Consider the following 21725-nt stretch of genomic DNA (forward strand, 5'->3'; position numbering starts at 1 on the left):
AAAAAAAAAAGAGTAGACACTTTAACTTACATTTAAAAGACACGCAACAAATAAGAAACTCTTCACATGTATTTTTTTCCATCCAGAAACGGTGAGTGTTTTTTTGGTATGCTGAAAGTGTTCAACCAACTAGACTTCAAAACACACAATTAGTTTTGGTAAACTGATTGCAACGTACAATGGTGATATTAATGAGACCAATTAGATATTTGTGATTAGATGATACGTTTTAAAATAGTATTATGAGCTATAATAACGATAAACTTCCTTCATTTAAATTTATCTCTATGCTATTATGTTTTAATTATAAGACAATTGAAGTTTTAGAATAATTGTTCGTTTAATATTAATATAACATTAATACTTTTTTATTGATAATACTCTTGATATAATTGTGATGATTAAATAATTATTACTTTTTAATTATTTAAAATAATTTAGTTTAACTATATAGAATTTTATAAATTTTCAAGATATATTAATTATACACAACTCAAAAACTTTGATAATACTTTTCTTTTTTATTTTCTTGTACTTTAATTTTTTTTCCTCCTCTTCATAATTAATAATATTTTTGGATGAGAATTTTTTTTATATATTTTTGTTGGACATCCTTTTTTTTCAACGCTTTACTATATATTCCATTCTGTTTATCATCCCATGAAAACTATCCTTGTTAAAAAAAAAAAAGGAAAAAGCATTATTTTATATAGAAAGAAAAAATTATTGGTACGTGTCTACAACTACATCTCTTGCACCCAAAATTAGGCCACAAAACTAACCACATGATTTTATATATAAAAATGGTTGATCCACTTCTCTGGATTATCTGATTCAATCGGAATAATCTTTCTTATTATTTAGTTTCTATATCTTTACTCATTACATGTTGAAGATATTCTAACTTCATACACGCATAATAATTAATTGTAGTAAGATATAATCCCACTAATGAAATCTATAATTAGGTGAAAAAGAATTGAATGTGAGAAAACAAAATTAATAGGCATGCATGTTAATGATATATGTTATCATACCTTTTCACATGAGTCACATGGAGTTTCTCTTTCAGCATTCTCGTACAAACAAAAACAACAAAAAATGAATCATTGACGGTTATGGCTAACTAACTACTCATCTGCCTAACGTGTACGGCTTCATCTATGTTTTTATTTTTTATTTTTGGAGGAGGTAATTTAAGCATGGGAGCAATTCAGATAATAAAAATACTTAAAACGTCTTTTTTTTAAAGATATTTTTTAGTAATTAAAATTCAATACATATAATCGATTAAATTGTATTATTTTTGTTAAAATTAGATCAGATAAATTAATTTAGCCAAAAAATTGGTAAACCAAACTTTGAATTGACTAAATTAATATTCTTTTTTTTATAGAAAATGAACACAATAATTCTATTATAAAAAATAACTAAAATATTTTTATTATATTTAATTTTGAGAACTCTAAATTCTAATTCTATAATAGTACAGAAATAAGAGAAAGGTTAGAATTTACTGTTCTCAAAATAATAATAATAATAATAATAATAATAATAATAATAATAATAAGAGTATTTTAATCATTTTCTATAATAAGTATACCAGTTCAAGATGTAGTTCATTGATTTTTTGGCCAAATCAATTTGTCTGATATAATTTTAACAAAAATAATACAATTTAATCAATTATATGTATTGAATTTTAGTTACTAAAAAATATTTTTAAAAAAAAATATATTTTAAACGTTTTTATTTGAGTGACTCCTATTTAAGTATATAAAGATTGATTCCATTTAACATTAAAATAGAAAGATATGTCAAAGTCTAAAATCTTTATTATTTAAGATATAAGATACAGAACAAAAATTTTTTCTCAAATTAAATATCCTCATGATTTGGTTTATAGAAAATATACAAAAAAATGTCCTAAATGGCGGAACTTGAAGATAATTTTTGAGGGCCGACATATTAAATTTGAAATAAAAATAAAATACAAGGTAACTAAATTAGTATAGTATAAAATTTTAACCAACTAAACTAATCATACTCTTTGAGATTAATCTACTACTTGACTTTATAAAAGATTCAGAGGGGTCATAATTTTTCATTGTCCATAAGAAACTTTGCCAATATCTAGGATTGATACATTTTTTTTTTACTTTTTTATCTATATATACCTATATATCTCATTTTCAAACATATATGTTTTTTTAATTTCTGTGATTATAACAAAATTTCCAAATATAATATTAAATATTGTAAAAGAAGTGTTGACTACAAAACATAATAATTTAGATGTTCAAATTATATATATATATATATAAACAAAAAACATTTTTCACTGTCTCACAAACCTAATTGCATTATTATAGCCTAACTTGGATCATTGCTCTTCATTATATATATCATATCACAATTAGTGCAACTATTAACCTCAAAGTCCTAAGCATTATTTTTTTCCCCACCAACATGGCTAGCTCTATTGTCCTTAAGATAATTTACTTGGCCATGATGATAATGTGCATAATGTTGGGTCAAATTTCATCACTTACACAAGGTGCTCCAATAACATGTGGCAAGATTCGAATCACATTAGCACCATGCCTTTCATACCTTAGGAGAAATGGTGGTAGAGACTTGATCCCTAGAAAATGTTGTCATGGGGTTAAGAAGGTGAACCATGGAACCAAGAACAAACAAGATCGTCAATCTGTTTGCAAGTGCATCAAAAGAACAACTCAGAATGTTAAGGGTCTGAATCTTAAGAAGCTTGCTAATCTTCCTCAAAAGTGTGGAGTTAAATTGCCTTACAAGTTATCCCCTTCCATGGATTGCAACAAGTAATAAAACACTTATCACCACCATCATGCATTTTCATATTATATATATTCCCTACATTTTTACTGAAAATTAAATACACAGTTTATATAATTAAGAATATATATTTTTTCTTAGTGTCAATTGATAATATTCTTAATTGTTTATACTATTGAAGGAATTAACTTTTTTTTAACTTAATATCAGTTAATTTTTTTTACTTTAAATATTTAAATCCTATTTTTGTCCTAACTTTAAACCCTAGTCCCTAAGAAAATAACGTTTAAAAAAACATTTACAATAAAGAAAAAAAAATTGGTACTATGAATATACTAATTTTAGGTTCATTTTGATTGCCTAATGCAGGATTAACTGAGCTTGTAAGGAACTGTGCCTTTGGATTATATTACTTTATTGAAGAAGTTGTCTATCCCTAAATTCCTAAATATAGACTACAAACTAAGATTTGAGATATTGATGAAAGATTCTACAATGTATTGTATCACTTGAAAGTAATAGTTGAATAATGAAATAAATTATTATACTTTCCATCCAATCTCCTTATCCCTCACCATAATAAGTGATAATACTTTAATTGCCTCTTCCTTTTCCCAAAATAAAAAGTTATTTGGAGGGCGTTATTTAAGCATGTAAAGCTTGGTGTCCATTCAACATTGAAATAGGAAGATATGTCATATCTAAATTTTATTATTAATATAAGATACAGATGTTTCTCCAATGTCCTCATGGTGTTATATATATTGATGCACTGAAATGTAAAATATTTAACACATATAATTTAATTATTTTTATTATTTTAAATTATCATTTATACACTCAATAAAAATATAATTATTTTTATGACATAATAATATATAATTAAATATATCTGCAAAATTATTTTATGCTATCAATATATTATGTCATTGTAACAAAATTTTCAAATATAATATATATTAACTATTGTAAAAGAGGTGTTGACGTAAAACATACATAATAATTTAGACGTTTCAAATTATAGTAAAAAACATTTTCACTTTCTCATCACAAACTGAATTTGCATTGTGTATGTGTGGTATAATATCTATATATACCCTAACTTGGATAATTGCTCTTCATCATATCCATCATATATCTCACAAAGTAGTTCAACTATATTAATCTAAAAGTCCAACCACGAACACCACCATGGCTACCTCTATTAGTGTTGTTAAGGTTACATACTTGACCATGTTGATAATGTGCATAACTTTGGGTCAAATGACACAAGCTGTTGAATTATGTGGCAAGATTGATGCCACATTAGTACCATGCGTTGAATACCTGAGCAGAAACGAACATATAATCCCTCAAAGTTGTTGTGATGGGGTTAAGAACCTGAATGCTGGAGCCAAGAGCAAAGAAGATCGTCAATCCGTTTGCAACTGCATCAGAAGAATGACTAAGAATCTTAGGGGTCTGAAGCCTGACAAGCTTGCTAAACTTCCAGAACAATGTGGAGTTAAATTTTGTTACTCATGAAAATGTCATTATGTTAAGATATTGACAGGTATTATGTTAAAGAATTCAGTTAAACGTGTTAAATTATATAACTGTTGGCATTATATTTTCGTCAATCATTTTATTTTATTTAGGATTACCAAATAAATAGTTGAGTAATATTATGAACATACTAATCTTAGATTCATTTTGATTGGCAATTGCAGGGTTAACTGAGATTATAGGGAGAACTGTGTCGCTGGCTTATATTACTTAGCTTGCTTGTGGTAGGAAAAATAATTTGGCAAAAGATCGAGAATGAAGAAGTTGCCTATTTCTAAATTTCTAAATATAGAATAAAAGTTAATTAGATGCAAGATATTGAGATATATTCTACGGTTTATTCTATCAGTTGAAAGTAATGAATGATATAAATAAATTGTTATTATATACGTTCCATCTAATCTCCTTTAAACACGTGCTTTATTTATTCGTTGGCTTCTATGTACAAGTATGAATTTGAGTTCACAGAGAGCTTTAGCTCTTGGAACAGAATGCAGCAGAAGATCTTTATTACTTGATCAATTATGAAGTATTGAAGAATTAGAATTGTATCTTAATTACATATAGCATTGTGAAGACACCATATATTTGCACCAACACTCTACTAACTAATTAATACAAATAACAAACACCTACTGATCTAACTAACTTATAACCAATTTCTGTTTTTACTACTCCACGTCACTAATACACGCAATATCACAATATCGATTAACCATCCTGATTCCTGGCATCCTTAACATGATAGAATTTGATTTTTTTTTTCTTTTTGGTTCTAATGAATTGATTTTAATTTTCAATAGCATTTGAAAGAGAATAGATAACCAGTCTAAATAATCCAAAGTTATTTTTTTTAATATTTATATAATTACTATTAAAATAATTGTATAATTTTAAATATAATGAATGTATAATTATATATGACAAAATAAATAAAATAATTTTAGTTATTATCTTTATAATATTACGGTTAATTTTATTTTTCTAACCATTAAAAAAAATTTTAAAATTAAACGGTTACATAAATTTTAATCCTAATAATTTTTTTTTGTCATACTCACACTAAAGGTTCTTTTCTAGTTACCACCGTCTATCTATTACCGGAAATCGAACCTTGGTATGTCTACTTATGAGGCAAAACGACAAAATAGGTTTGGCATCCACGCTTATATGGTGAACCCTTTTTTTTATGTTGTATATGGTAAATTTTTTTTTTTAGTTTTCTACAGCATCACATGATTGGATAGATTAATGACTAATTTATTATTGATTAGAGTTTTATTTAAAAATTTATTATTAATTATAAATTATTATATATATAGTAAAATTTAAATTCCAAACACTTATTTAAATGGACTAATACACTAACTACTGAAATACTGATCAATTTAAGTAGGTGTAAGATAAACTTTTTTTTTGTTGGGTATTATATCCGGCGAACTTTTAACGTGTGTGAGAGGTGAGTGTGAAAAGTGTATGTTATGGTTAAAAACGTATTTAAAAAAATCATATAGTTCTCTAATAGGTATTATTGGGCTTAGAAAAATAGGGTGAAAGCCCAAATAAGACCAAAAACGCAACCCAGCCCAGCTCAAAATAACTCTTTTGACATCACGTAGAAGCATCTCTGGAAGCTCGTTTCGGTTGCAAATTCCAGCGCTCTGAATTTTCTTGTGTTCTGAACTTTCAATCCAAACATGTAAGTTTTTAAATTTTATTCTCAAAAATTAAACTGTAATGTGTAAATTTGAGTTCATTTGAGAGCATGTGTGTATTTGTTTGTTTAATCATGGTGTTTTCGCTATAAATGGCATGTTCTGTTTTTGAGTACTGATGCTGGAAAGGAAAATAATTCCAGCTTTTTTCATTTTACAAACATTTTATGTAATTCAATGTAATTATTTCTTTCAACTACTTCTTGTGTAAATTTTTTTTAGCTTGATGTGACCCCTTAGCTTCTTGGAGGTAAACAAAAGATGAATCTGCAAGCATAATTAAAATGATTATAGTAAAGTGTAATACAGGGTTTGTTTATGTAAATAGAAGGATGCAATTGGATTGTATCTGATTCTTTGATGCAAATCAATAAATTTAAAACCAAGGAATTACCAACCACCCCTAAACTGAAAATAGAATTGTTTAGAGTGAAAACCCCTTTTGAGTCATTGACAGTGATTTTTTACATTGTTATTTAGTTTGAATTCAATATTTATTATGCCGAAATACACGTACGGACTATAAATTCGTGCGTCATTGTCGTCTCTTCTTGCCCTTGCTATTGCTGTTGTTTGCTCGTCGACTTCGCCATCTCGTCTCCAGTGGCTGCTCGCCGCTGTGGTTAGTGATTGTGAGTCCCTATTTCCTCTTTTCCAATTTTTCCGTTTATAGTTTCTTGCCTTCTATCTTCACCCAATTAATTCATTCGCCAGTTTGCTATAATTTTAATAATATAGTAGATTTAGGTTTTGAATTTTTGATAAGCTAATTAATTTTCTATTTTGCTGTTGCTGTGATTGTAATTATATAGTTGATTTAGGTGTAGTTGTTGTTGTGATTGTTGCTGTTGCTGTTGCCGTTGATTTTTGGTGGGCTTCGGAATCGGAGCTGAATTCGACGCCGAGGAGGGGAGTGGCGCCAGCGAGATGGGGTGATCCGACGGAGAACCACTGGAATTCGAAAATGAGAAAGACGAAAGGGACGGGGAAGGGGAAAGGGAAAGGGGAACTGGGATTCTGTTCTTATTTCAGTCTCTCAGTTTCTCCGTCTCAGTCTCAATCTCTCTTTCAAACGCTGCCTTATAGTTTTTGTTCTAATCAAAATTCAAATTTTTCTCCTAATCTGTTGTGTGTGCTTGTCATCGATTAGCTTAATATATTCTGCATAATTTTGAAATTGTCAATGTACTTAGGAAGCAAATTTTGATAAGTTATGGTTTAATTTAGTTTTGGTTTTTCAAAAATCTAAACTATGCATACTGAATCCATCTAATGGTGTACTAGGTGTCTACTTCACTTGAGTGAGACTTCTAATTCTCAAGTTTCAGCTGCTATTTCATTTTCTTTTCAAATCATTCTTATCATAAGTTTATGTTATCTAGAACTTCTTGTATGTTCTGGCTTGAACTATTAAACAATCTTTACTTTAAGCTTCATATTTTGCAGATCTTGGTCTCTACAAGTGAGAGCTATGCCTCATAAAACTCGACCTATGACAGCACTTTTGGTGTTCACCGGACTGAATGCGGTGTTGTGTGCAACTATTACTCCAGTTTATGATTTTGTTTGCTTTCTACCCTACTGGGAAAGAAGGGTGAGAAATTTTTCTTTGTTTTTCTCAATTTTACTACTTGATCAGGAGCAAAAAATAATGAAACTTGGTTATCAAGAGAGTGATACAAACAGATTTTATACTACTGATCTCTCTGCATCTCTTTGCTCCTGATCTGCATTTTCTAAATCTTTTCCATGGATTGAAAGGCATCCTTTTGAAGTTCTTGAATTCATAGCTGAATTGTACTTTATAGATGAACTATGTTCAATAATAAGCATTCTTGTATTGGCTTTCTAGAAACCGTCGAAACCTCGAGCAATTCAATATGGGATTTATCTTTCCCACTGAAATAGTTTTGCTGATTGGGAAATTTTGTGTTTGCAGAGGGAAAGGCGTCGGTTGGAGCGCGAAGCTTCTATGCTTACACCTAACAATTCAAAATAACCATTGCATAGCAGGGTCTTCTTGGATTACCTGTTTGGAATAGGATTTTTCTTGTTTTCCCTTCATTTCATGATGTAATTTTTTTTTCTCTGATTGTATATTGCAATGCAAAATATTATCTTGAAACTTAAGTGTAAAATCTTGGACCCCAACTTGGAAACCTTATTTGGGAGTCTTGACGCCATCATTTTCAAGACTTGATTGAGGTCTATACCAAAATGGCCAGTGCCTTCATATTTAGGTAAATTTTAAATTTGTTTGCCTTCTTTGAATGATGGAGTGAGATAGTTTGCATCTTAAATTAACATGAAAAACTCAAAATAAAATAGAAATTAAAATCTTGAAGTTAGGTAGTTAGGAATGAAGTATGAAGCTAGGATGCCAAAAATTTGTGTGCCGAGAGATTTGTTTAAAGCTATATTTAGAATATATCTCCAAGTTCATGACAGTCTTGCAAAAGAAAATATATTATTTATAATAAAGAAAATAACTTAGAAATAGAATATAGCGTGAAGATATTAAATTTAGAGGCCCTCTTAAATGAACATTATTAATAATTTACCACATCAAACACTTTGCACCTTTTTTTGGGGGAAGAAGGGAGATCAAGTTCGGGTCGAGCTGGGATGTGGGTGTTGTGTTCTGGTCTGGGCCGCTTTTTGGCACCAGACACTGACCAAACAAAAAACACTTTGCACTGTTGCTAAATGCATATTTAGTAACCAACTTTGGTTGGTCGAGTGGTCAGCTCAATCGTCCGCTTACCCTTAAATGGAGTTTAGATCTGCGACGGATTAATCCTTAACCTGTCGGGTTGGGAGATACCGTTTGGATAAACAAAAAAAAATGCATCTTTAGTGTCGCTTTCGAAAACTATTGAGTTAGTGGTGTTGCTCTTTCAGTTTTGCAATTTTTTTCTTGATTTTTGGCTATTTGGATGCATAAAAAAATATTGTTTTAGCAAAATATTTTTGTTGGTACAAAAATTATTCACATTTTTTTAAAACAGATTTTTAATAGGGTACTTCATTAACACATTAACAAAACCAAACAATAATACATTTGTTTTTGGAGAACTAGTACTTTTTAGTTTAAAAGTACAGTTATGTCTATACATACCCACCAAAATTACATCCGGACATACAGAAAGGCTTAACTCTACACCAAATTTACAGGTATATACTCAATATTTACTTAAATAGATACCAAAAAAAGATACTAAAAAACGTAGCTATCAAAAATTAAGATTAAATTGATTATAAGTTATAACACTATAATGTTTTTAAATTTATATAGTGGAGTGTAATTTTTTATTTTATTTGATAAGAACTTTTTACATTCATTGCTTAAAATGTCATTAAAAAAAAATATTAGTTTGATTATACTGAAAGGGTCAAAACTGCAACTATATACAACCCTTTTCAAAGTGTGATTAAGGACAAAACGGAGCTTGATTTGAGGGAGAATGTTAGGTGTATGACACACTTAGCTGATAGTCATTCCAGACTCAGAATTTGATTAAATGTCAAATGGACGAAAATCAAACACTTATACCATAAGTTAAGAACATATTTCCAATTTTATCAAAACATTGAAAGAAAGATACATATCTATAATCGAGAAAACAATTTAGAAATTGAATATACGTGATGATATTGAGAAACATTTTCTGAGATACTTTAGCTATGATAACTTCTCATTGTTTAGACAGAATTTCCAGCACAAATCTTAATTCTAGCCTTTAAAAATTTTTTGATAAAACTTTTCGTTTGTTTCATTTAGTTTTTGGTACCATAAACTTTCAACATGGTATTTGTACAAGATGTTTTTGGTACGGGTTGTGAGATGGATTGAAGACTTGCGAGTCGAGGCAGACGCCGGATTATCTGACTAGAGTAATGGGGTGGGTATCTACAAAGGCACTCCGACGCTCAAGTCAGAATGGATCTAAGAGGTATAAGGTGTGAGGAATGAATGAGCACCTGAGGGGGCCTGGGGCTCCCCTTTATATAGACGATGGTAATTATCTTATCTTATCTTATTTGGTTAAGATAAGGGAGGTATTTGAATTTGATTGTTGGTTAGAAGCTCTAATGGGCCGGTTTCGCGCCTTCTAGAAGGGCGAAGCGGGTCGGACCCGGATAACCAGATTCGGAAACCGTTCCGAGTGTAGGATCTGTAGGCCAGATCTATAACAGTAGCCCCCGGAGTGAGAGAGTGAGGTGCTCGGTCTCATCGCTGGAGGAACCTTTTCCTTGCCATTGTGGTTTGGCAAGGAGATCGTTGTTTGATTTTTTTGGTCGAGGTCGAGGATTTAGGGAGTTCCTGGCCATTTCATGGTCAAGCGAGGAGCGCGTTGTTTGGGCGTCTCATCACATGTTGGGTTTGATGACCGTTCCGAAGAAGGGCCCGGAGATCGGGTCTGGAACAGTTGGTTGCCCCCGGAGCATGAGAGTATGCTTTCTTAGTCTCAATGCTAAGTCGTTGGAGAGTCCGATTCTCTGTAGTTCGGGAGACTGTAAGGGGTCTGGAAAGGGCATGACGTCATCCTGCACCAATTGGTAGGATGTTGGTCAGTCTGGCTTTCCGCAAGTTAGAAGACCGTCAGCTCATGCTTGTTTTGTGTGGCCTTTTTTGAGCCGTTATTGTGAACTTATTTTAGGCCTCTTGGTGGGCCAATTTCAAGACTTTGTTTATTTAGCTTATTTGGATTTTCGTTTTGTTGGCTTTGCGGGTGATCAATTCACGAGTCACTATTTTTGTTATTTGGATATCCGTTTTATTGGCTTCGAGGTGATCGATTCTCGGGTAGCCGTTTACTTATTTGGATATCTGTTTTATTATTTGGATATCTGTTTTGTTGGCCTCGGGGCGATCGATCCCCCGGAGTAGCCGCGTTTAGTTCGTGCCGTCGGATGGGGCAATGCTTTTGAAAAAATAAATTTTATTTGTAGTTTGGGAGATAGTCTTAAACGACCTCGATCTTGTTGTTTTGGAAGGATGTTTCTACATATAGTAGCACCGTAAGTTGGTGAAATTTCAGGATCTTGGGAGCTTGGTCCCATCTAGTCTTTTGAGCCTGTAGGCTCCTTTTTCAATTACCGTCTTGATTTGGTAGGGACCCTCCCAATTGGGCGTGAGCTTCCCTTTTCCGGGAGTGGGTTGACTGATGTCGTTTTATCGTAAGACGAGGTCTCCTGGACCGAAGTCTCGTCGTATCGTGCTGCCATTGTACCTTAGGCTTATTCTCCATTTTAGGGCTAGCTCCCGTAGGTGTACTATGCTCCTGACCTTGTCTGCAAGGTCTCACTCTGCTTCTTTGTCGTTTCCTCCCATGGTTCTGCGTGGACTTTGGTCTTGGTGTACATCGAGGTCGGCAAGGAAGATGCCTGCCGCGTCTCAGAATTTCTTGCGAAGGATCGAGTTGGTGTTCCCATACTCTACTACGACTTTCCAATCCCCGTGTATTGTTTCGATAGTGTCATTATCGGCCTAAAACTTCATGATTAAGATCTTGGTGAAGATGATAGCGGATAGGTGGTTGATCGTCTTATTTTCGAGGATGATGTTGTAGGCAGTGGAGTCCTTGAGAGCTACAAACTCGAAGAGGATGGTCTTCCTCTGGCTTCCAGTTCTGATAGTTAGTGGTAACCCCATGGAATCGTCCAATTTGAGAAACTTGTCTCCGAGTTCGGTAACCCCGTTATGGTGGGTTTGCTGATTTTCGTTTCAGAGACCCAGCTTGTTGAAGCCTACTCTGAAGAGGGTGTTGGAATCAGCTCTAGTGTCGACCAGTATTCTTTTCACAGGTCTGGTTCTGACTTTTGCTGAGATGACGAATGGGGCGTCTTCCGCCGAAGTGCCATGTTGGCAGTCATCGGGGAAAAATTTGATTGCCACTAGAACCGAGAAGATTGGTGCTTGGTTCTTATGGTTAGGACTTTGAGATCCTTTTTTATTTCTGATTTTGACTTTTTTAGCGCGTCTTTTCTGGTGGTGACATTTACGATTATGGTGGGGTCGATTTTCGGACTTTCTTGGGATGCCTATCATATCGTCTTCGGGTTGCGTCCTTCACGTTCTTATGATCTTTCTCTTTCAGTTCTTCGAGGTTCTCGAATGATTTTGACAAATTCGGAGAGTTTGCCGTCTCGGATGTCTTATTCGAGGGCGTCTTTTAGGTCAAAGCAATCTTGGATTTTATGCACATATCATCGATGGTAGTTGCAGCTTGTTGCCACCTGTCCATTACTTTAGCTGTCGCGCCTTCGGAAGGATGCTTAATTCCACTATTTGGTGGCAGATGTCAGTGATGAGCGCGGGTAGGGGGTGTAGTTTGAGAACTTTCCAACCCTGGGTGGTTGGTTGGCGTTCACGGGTTTGAGGTGATCTTTTAGTGTATCTCTTGATGATGGGTTACTATGAGGTGCCGTGTTACCGTGCTGCCATTTGTTGGTGGCCATGACTTGGTTTACCTCTTCGTTGTTTATGTATTCCCTTGTGATGCTTTGAATTTCGTGCATGGTTCAAACTGGTTTGGTGGTGAGGTGTTTCTGGAAGTCTTCATTTATGAGGCCGTTGGTTAGACAGAGACTGGTGATCGAGTCCATGAGTTCGTCAGCTGTTAGGCACTCATCGTTAAACCTATCGAGGTATTTTCTTGTGGATTCATCTTTTCTTTGGGTGATTCTGAGCAAGATGATGGGGTGTTTTGCTTTGGCAATCCTAGTGGTGAACTAGGATATGAACTTTCTGGAGATGTCATGAAAGCTGGCTATGGAGCCGTTTGGAAGGGCGTTGAACCATTTGATTGCGGGACCGACTAAGGTTATCGGGAAGGCCTTACATTGGACCATGTTGGCGGCTCCTTCCAGTTTCATCCTGGTCTCGAAGACCGTTAAGTGTTCCTGGGGATCTTTGGTCCCGTCGTATTTCATGTCAGTGGACTTGTTGAAGTCCTTCGAGAGTTTGGATCTTAAGGATTTTTCTGTGAACAGGATGGCTTCCATTATCACGTGCATGTTTCCAGCTCGTTTGGCCTCCCGATGGTGCCGTCGATCGTCTTCTCCGCATCAATGTTTCGGGTCTAGGGAAATGCTGCGGTCGTGCCGTTTGCTATGTCGTTACTCAGGCAGCTTGATGTTCCTGGTATCGTGGTGAGATCAGGTCCTGGAGGTCACTTGGGTTGCATGCTCCGGGTGGTACCGTTCTTTGGGTGTAACTCGGCCTTTGAGGTTTTGCACCTTGAGGCACAACTCTTGGATTTATCTGGACCACCTTCTCTCCTAGGCCGTCGGGTGGCCGGGCTTCAGTGGGAGGATGATTGTCCTCTCTTGGTTGTTGCTGGGTTGGGGTTGGTTGGCGACGTGTCGCGCTTGTTATCCTCCCATGGCTAGGAGGAGTGTTCGGAGTTCGGGAATTGTGCTTTGTGGGTTTGAGTTGGGGTGTTGGCTGGAGGATTGCTCATCGAGGTTCTCCGTCATACTCCCACGATTTGGCAGTCTCCCGCATCTGTGCAAGAACCTTGAGAACTTTCTTGATCTCTTGGCTCCTGAGAGGTCTGAGCTTGGTTACGGTGGTGGCATTAAGGAGGTCGCTCATGATGAGTTTCCTTATGAATTTTTAGTAAGGTCTGAAGGGGGGATCATGGCGACAGAGTTGTCATAGGTGAGGCGGTGGATGACAGAGGTTTGGAACTTGGTGTTGAAGGTGGTGACCTTGTGGGTTTAGGGGAAGAGCTTGAAGAGTTCAAAAGAAGAAGCAACCACGGTGGGTATGGAGCCTAAGTAGAGGGAGAAGATGGGGCCATGGCGCTTGGAGAGACGGATGAGGGAGTGGTGAATGAGAGGGTCCAAGAGGTGGAGGTGTCCCACTAAAGGGAGACGAGGCTTTGGGCTCGGAGGATTTGGAATTTCACCGTTGGAGTGGGGCGAAGATGCATAAAGAGTGTTATCACTAAGAAGGTGATTGCAAGTCAAAGAAACATTGTTCCTTTGGGATTTCGCCGTTAGAGTAGGGCGAAGGTGTGTTATCACTCAGAAGGTGATGCAAGTTAAAAAAATATTATTCCTTTTTGCTCTCAGTTACAAGCAAGAAATCAAGTGAGTGAGTTAGAGGATTGCTCTTCTAAGTTATCCGTCATGCTGCCACGACGTTGCAAATTCTCCACAGACGGTGCCAATGTACAAGATGTCTCGGGTACGGGTTGTGAGATGGATTGGAGACTTGCAAGTCGAGGCGGACGCTAGATTATCTGACTGGAGCAATGGGGGTGGGTACCTGCAAAGACACTCTGACACTCAAGTCAGAATGGATTTAAGAGGTATAAGGTGTGAAGAATGAATGAGTACCTGAGGGCCTCGGGCCTGGGCTCTCCTTTATATAGGCGATGGTAATTATCTTATCTTATCTTATTTGGTTAAGATAAGGGAGGTATTTGAATTTGATTGTTGGTTAGAAGCTCTAGTGGGCTGGTTCCGAGCCTTCTAGAAGGGCGAAGAGGGTCGGACCCGAATAACCAGATTCGGGGACCGTTCCGGGTGTAGGATCCGTGGGCCAGATCCGTAATAGTATTATAGTCTTTTTCACCTTTTTATAGCAACATACTTCCCTTGTCTTTTGTAAGCTCTTCTCTTCAATAGAGTAATTTATTTTTTCCTCTTAAACCATCTCCATCTCTACCTCACCGGAGGTCGTCAATAATGGCACTATGCCATCTCATTAGTGATGGACAATTTTCTTTTCAAAAATGCTATGTGCACATCAAAAGTCAGCTATTAAATCAGTCACTATATAAATATATGCGTTGTTTAACTCAACATATATTTTATGAGCAACTGATTTTTTGTGTACATGTATCATGATTGTTTTCATTTTGTCCTTCATAACTGTAGTTGACGTTGATAGTGGCGATGGTGATGGAGTAGGAGGGAGAAAAGAAGAAGAAGAGATGAAGGAGAAGATATAACTGTGGTGTAATATGGTAGCATGGTGAATTTAGCGAGAGAAATAGAATAGCATATTGGTGTGTGTGAAAGAGAGAACAGTATCCATGAGAGGTGAGGGAGGAATAAAGGAGTAGTAGGATTGTCCAGAGTTAGAAATGTGATAGATTTAAAAATGAAACTAGGGTTAAAAAATAATTTAAAAATTATTATAATTTTTTAGTGTTTAGTTAGTTACAACCGAACCGAGTTAATTTTTTTATAGATATAACTTAAATTTTTTATGAGTAAAATAATAATTTATATTTTTTAAAAATAATTTTGTTCAATTTATTTTATTAATGATTAAAATTTGTCTTTAGTTTTCCTTCATTATTTTTATAACACTTTTTTAATTTTAATATTGGAACAAATATGGTGTATAACTACGTTATATATGGGAGTGAAGGGACTTAACCAACATGTGATGGCTATGATCAACAAATCGGACGATTCGATTTGAAGGAGAGTAATTGAACGGTCCGATTAGAGGCATTGCAGATACACAAATCGAACCGTCCGATTTGCACACTGCATGCCACGCGTCACACATGCAAGCACCCCAGTCCCTGCTTGTATACTATCGCTGCTTACTCCATCCCTTTCACCCTCGTCCCACTCTTCCCTCACTCACCCCCAAAGTCCCCAATCCCACCTTCAACCCCACTCATTTCACTCTCTATTTTTGAAGAAATCAGACAATGGAGGTAAAAAAAAAATTGGACCACCAGCCTTTAACAATGCCAAGGAGAAGGAGAATAAAAGACGTCAATCATTCGAAACTCCACATTGCTAATTATCATGATTATCCTAATTATGTAAGTTTTAATTTTTAAATATTTTAATTTAATTAAAATAATAGTGATGTTAGATATTAGTAAAAATGGATAATTTAGTAATAAATTTTATTAAGATTTGTTCTGAGGTTACCTGAAACTGAATTGCCTTTGGGTTTGTATGTGATGCCAAAATCTTCAATGGAACGAATTCCAACTTAGCCTACATCCAGTAGCCGTCGTCTGAGTTGTTTGTGAGAAGGTGGGAGTGTCAGTGTATTCATAGGTGATGAGTCAATAAATACCGTTGAAGTAATTCTACTTTTGGTGGTGGATAACAGCCCCTTTCTCTTAGGATTGTTGAGATATCTCTTATAGAAGTGGGTGAGAGATATTAGGGATAAGTTATAATCCCTTCAAGGGGAATTATTTTCCTATAGCGCTCTATCCGACCTCTTAAGAGGTCGGTCATGTAGGAGACGTCTTTTGGACTTTTATATACTCTTGGATCTGACTTATGTTATATTTTATTTATTTATTGTTGCCTTAAATATTTGTCTTAAACTCAAAATTTATGTATAAATCATAATTTAAAATTATTACATACCTGCATTTATATATTGAAGAAATTTCGGTGCATACATAGCCTCCAAATCCAACAATCGCATGAAAATTGACTCCTTAAACGGTTGCTGGTTGCTAATGCATTTGCCATATCTGCCGCTATAACATCGTCAGCTTGATCTTCGTTTACACCCGAATCAACGACTTCATAGTTACTTTCAAACTCTTCTTCGCTATCACTGTTGTAATTTTTCAATTCAATCTCTTGGTTCGTTACAGATTTCTCGAACTCAATATACAGTTCGATGAACGATATTCGAGACCAACTTTAATTTCAAGATACACTAAAAACATTTCTTGCATGCTCACTTCACCGGTCACATATTTTGTTTGAAATTGAACGAACTCACCAAATACAGATAGAAGATATCTGTACAGAATACATGACACTCTCCTTGATATTTGAGAATCGATCTTTTCACAAATCACAGCTTTTAATTCTTCAAATGACGTGTGATTGGAATTATAATATCTAATGAATTTCCACACACAAATTTCATTCCTTCAGATATTTGTAATAAAATTTAATCATGATAATACACTTTTAACATAACTCTATCATATATGATAATATATTCACATTACACACTCTCAACTTTAGTATTAATCTTTTTCAAACAATAGAGAAGAAGAGAAAGAGCATAGAGGAGCTTTAGAGATTTTAAGATTGTGAGAAAAAGATGAAGTAGAGAGCTCGGTGATGGAGTTGGTATATATAAAATTGAAATCGGACCGTCCAACTACTTTTTTAACTGGTTCAAAAATTTTAAAAACCTAAATTGGACGATCCGATTAGAGGCACTGTCCGTAAAAAAAAATTTGTGTGCATGAAATCGGTAGGTCTGATTTCATTGTTTAAAAAAAATTGTCCCCCAGCCTAGAAATTGTGGGATCCGATTTTTTGGGACAAAAAAAAAATTCACTTTGCATGCATGAAATCGGTGGGTTCAATTTTTTTGCAAAAAAATAGATGGTCCGATTTGTGTTTCTTCTCACTTCCAAAAAATCGGACCGTCCGACTTCTTTTCGTTAGTTAACCGCCGTCACAACAGTGTAAAACATCCCTAACTTCTATAACGTGGCGTTAACTTATGTGTCATATCGAAAAAAATTAGCCATTTTATAACATGTATGTTTTAATATTTCTTCAAGAAAATCAACTGTGATATTTAGTTGAGGATCAAGTATATGACTTAGTTTGGTAAAATTTTTTAGAGAGATGCTTATGCAATGCACTTTGTTTTGTATTTGATAAATAAAAAAGATGATGTATTTGTACTTACAATTTTTAAAAATTAGTGGTATTTTTAAAAGCATTTTAAAGTTGGCTTATACTTATCAAAAATAAAAAGTCTAATATAACTCTATATATTAATAAATATCCAAAATTATCCTTATTAATTATTAACCAAATTATCCTTTTAATTACTAACCAAATTTCATGTATTTCCAATTTTCCACACACATTTTTCGTTGTTAAAGTCCTCATGTATTTCTAATTTCTAATCTTAACCTTTCACAAATTTTATACACATCACACACCCAGTATGAATTTCTTTTATTTGTATTATGGCACTATGCCTTTTCTTTTTGAGAAAGCCAAAAAATACTTACTATTTATTAAATTTTTATTTTATTTTATTTTTTAAAATATTTTTTTTTTCAATCTACCGATAATTGCTGAGAAGTGAGAACTAAGCTAATATAAAAAAAGAAAGAATAGAAATAGAAATACAAATGTCATCTTAATAACCTAGTTGCTTTACTAAAATATAAATGAATTTTGTTAGGTAGATAATGATTTTTGTAAATAATGTGAACAATGAGTTTTAGAATTGATCCAATAAAATAAAAAATCACTTCATCCTCAAATTATCTCATAAACCTTAATATTAGATAACCATTTGCACATCTAGTGAATTAAACATCTAACCATTGTTAATTGTGCCTGAGTAAATCGAATCAAAAGAAATAACCATCCAATTAAAAATAATAAACATAATCATCTGCATACCTATTAAATTGAACATCCAAAATATTTATTGTTCACGTAATTTAATATTCTTATTGTCCATCTATAATTTTCTAATCTAAATATCTAATTAACCCTTGATTCCACCAATGGTGATTGGAGTCCTGACATAATGCTTTCCATCGGACCAAGTCACGCCCCAAAGATTGTAGAGCAACCTAGCTTAGTAACCTCCATTGTGACCTTAAAGCTCTTCTCCTCACCCACGCTCTCAAACTTCAACACATTGGGATTCACGGAGAAGGAAAGCCCGGAAGGAGTGTGGAAGCTTGCAAGGTAAGTCCCTGGCGAACCCACATTCCTCACCCTGCGTGTCAGAGTAACCAAACCGTACAGCTGCGGAACCGTTATTGAAGGGTAGTTGAAATCCAAGACGCCCATTCCATCAGGGCAATCATGATGACAAGCCCCGGAAAACGCCATGATTTGGCTCTTAGCCAATGACACATAAGAAGTTGAGGTAATCATCTATAGTTGTATCGTAGACCAAGTCAGGGTCCTTGCTGTTTTAAAATCCTCATCAAGCATTGGCTCACCCTTGTCCCTTGTCCTAGCGGATGTCATGATGGCGGACTTGATAGCTGATCGTTTCCATTCCGCGACGTGAGGGCAGTACATAGATATTCTGGACATTGTGATAAATGCAACCCTGTGCTTATCAAAGGACATTTCTGTGGGGTTAACTGCTTCTGACTAGGGGCCGTGATGTCAGGCTTAAGAATCTTAAGTGTGACTGTGTTGGGCCTTCTGGAAGAGAATGATGTCATGAATGGAACAGGCTTCACATGTAAATTGTTTCTGGTGGTATATATCCCATCGGATTCTTGGAAGAATTGAGGTATGCAAAGACTTGCAGGCCATCTTCATAAGTGAGCTGTGATGCTGGAAGGAATTGAGGATCGGCAATGAGCTCATTTTGATTTCAACAAAAGAATTAAACTCCCTGTCCAAGGTACAAAGAGTATTCCCTAAGGTACTTGCAGCTACAAATAGTATCCAAGGCGCAATGTTGGAGACAGATTCCAGTGCTGATCCGGAGCTGCCAGCAGAGCAGAACATCTTCAAAGTAGTCATCCCTCTAATTTGATAGTATTGAATCAATAATAATATTAAAGTGATCACATCTTACAATTGAGAATATTTTATTGCTCCCATCATAATATATTTGATTCCTTTACTGTTATTAACCTACTTAATACTTATAATAAGTCCTTTGTTTAATAACCCATAACAAGTGTTTAGACATACTTGATATAAACATTCGTGATTCTTTTTATTTTTAATCTTTTAATTTTTATACGAGCTTATGGAATAATTTTTTAATATTTATATTATATGAAATTCTAAAGTTTAAAAAAATAATTATTCTTTATTATAAATATGTCTATTATGATCTTTTACTTTTTAAAAGATGTTTTACCAAATTCAATTGTGGTACTTATACTTATTTTGATTTTATCAATCGCATATGCTACCACTTTTAAAAAGTAAAAGCTTTACTAAACTAAATATTCAAATTTAAAATACGAAAAACTACCGTCATAATGAACTATTACTATTTCATGATAAATAATTTTTTTTTCCTTTATCCTTTTTTCTCTAAGGTTTTGGATTCCTAATGAAATTTATTACAAAATTAAGATTTTGTATAAAAGCACTTTATATTGGTTTTTAAAATTTCATGTCAGTAGAACTAATATTAATTAAAATTATGTTTTTTTCCCCTCAAAATTCAAGTGGGGCAAGTGCCCCCTTTCCCGTCCTTGATGATACTTAGGTCTATCCTGGTGCCTGCCCAACACAGTTTTTCAATGCGCCATTTATAAATTATTAAACTAATACATAAAACAAAATCCTTGCACGTACCATTCTTATTTTATCATTTTGCCGTATATCAAATTATTTCTATAAAAATACTTCAAAATTAATCATACCACCTTTCTAGCAACTGTTGGTCTTCCATACCAATTGGTCCAGAGTACTCTTTCTTCCATTATAAATATGATCACAATGGAATGCCAAAACCATATAGAAAGCTATATTACTCGTTTTCAGGTACCATAACCTTAGATATCCCACTAGAATATCAACCATGGTTGATAGCAGTGTTGTGGTGAGAATAGTATGCTATGCGGTCAGCACTCAGAGGCAGAAGTGACTGCCATTTGGCGAAATTACAAATGGCGGGGAGACCGTGCCTCGAGTGCTGCAACATACAGCATCGGACACCCCAGACCGCCAAGCTATACGCTACTGCAGTAAGAGCTCCATTTGCGGAGTCCCTTACTCTATCTTTAACACTGTCAATGCTGCTGCCGTTCCAAAGAAATGTGGTGTCAACATTCTGAATTTTCACTGCTTTCGCTACTTAATTCATAATTGTTGCTGGTCAGCTTTTTTAAAGCTAGTTAGCATGTTAGGAGCAGGAGTGCTAGGCTTAACTGCTGCCTATAAATATTAGGGGTTAATTAGTTAGAAAATTCTGTTCAGTTTGTTAATTCAGGAGAGGGAAAATTCTCTCCACAGTTGGTAGTTCTAGGCTTAACTGCTTCCTATCACATTCTTTACTAGATCAGTCCCAATATTGATTGCAGCAGGTTCTCACACATTTTTTTAACACCTAAGAAAATTGCTAACAAACAGTAATAGATCTAGAAAATTCAAGTAATATGGATAGGTTTATATATACATAATAAAAGTTTATTTGGTGTCTCGTGTATTTTTGTTTGGTTTATTTGGTGCACCGTGCAGTAGTAGAAGAAGGGTGCTAAGTAGCAATGTCTCTAAATACGAGGTCACATGACTCATGTCTAAAACTTTTTACTTTGAAGCTTTATACAACTAGTGTTCTTGTATAAACAAGAGATGTGCAATAACCAGCAGTTATTTATATGATAATGAGATGCTTCTGTTAAAATAGATACACTAACTGATAGCGGAATAGTGTAAAGCAACAAGCACTTCAAGAGAGACTTTTTGTATGAATAGGATTATTAAATTTGTGAAGGTAACTATAAATACTACAACCTAAGATGTTTCAAGCTTTTCCAATACTTCAATTCATTTTCAGTGAGAATATACATAACAAAACTTCGAAAAGACAAAAAAAAAAATCTTTGTGACTCATCCAACATTCATTTAGAAACTTTAACTACCCTCATGCTTATCTATTCTACTTTCTTAGACTTAGATCTTATATTTTATTATCATCTATAAGTTCCGAATGACTTTTTCCTG

The 21725-nt window shown here is 34.3% G+C and overlaps 2 protein-coding genes and 1 pseudogene across 2 annotated transcripts; 2 read left to right on the top strand and 1 right to left on the bottom strand.

The window, feature by feature from the left end:
• The first annotated feature begins 2526 nt into the window (after positions 1-2526).
• Positions 2527-2844, top strand: LOC107475691 (non-specific lipid-transfer protein 1-like). The gene has a single exon (XM_021135776.2). It carries the CDS (start codon positions 2527-2529, stop codon positions 2842-2844), a length of 318 nt encoding a protein of 105 aa, XP_020991435.2.
• Positions 2845-4005: 1161 nt separating this feature from the next.
• LOC127744993 (non-specific lipid-transfer protein 1-like) lies at positions 4006-4573 on the top strand. The gene is made up of 2 exons (XM_052257926.1): positions 4006-4312; positions 4524-4573. The coding sequence occupies exons 1-2, from the start codon at positions 4006-4008 to the stop codon at positions 4571-4573; spliced, it is 357 nt and encodes a 118-aa protein (XP_052113886.1).
• Positions 4574-13536: 8963 nt separating this feature from the next.
• LOC127744994 (2-hydroxyisoflavanone synthase-like) lies at positions 13537-14059 on the bottom strand (annotated as a pseudogene).
• Positions 14060-21725: the final 7666 nt, after the last annotated feature.

This window comes from Arachis duranensis, chromosome 2, assembly GCF_000817695.3.
Source record: "Arachis duranensis cultivar V14167 chromosome 2, aradu.V14167.gnm2.J7QH, whole genome shotgun sequence".
Taxonomy (NCBI): domain Eukaryota; kingdom Viridiplantae; phylum Streptophyta; class Magnoliopsida; order Fabales; family Fabaceae; genus Arachis; species Arachis duranensis.

What these genes read in the sequence shown, in the direction of transcription:
- LOC107475691 (XM_021135776.2), top strand. Translation starts at nt 2,527, where the DNA reads ATGTTGGGTCAAATTTCATCACTTACACAAGGTGCTCCAATAACATGT.
- LOC127744993 (XM_052257926.1), top strand. Translation starts at nt 4,006, where the DNA reads ATGGCTACCTCTATTAGTGTTGTTAAGGTTACATACTTGACCATGTTG. An exon ending in TGCTAAACTTCCAGAACAAT is followed by an intron (nt 4,313 to 4,523) that starts GTGGAGTTAAAT and finishes TGGCAATTGCAG; the next exon opens with GGTTAACTGAGATTATAGGG.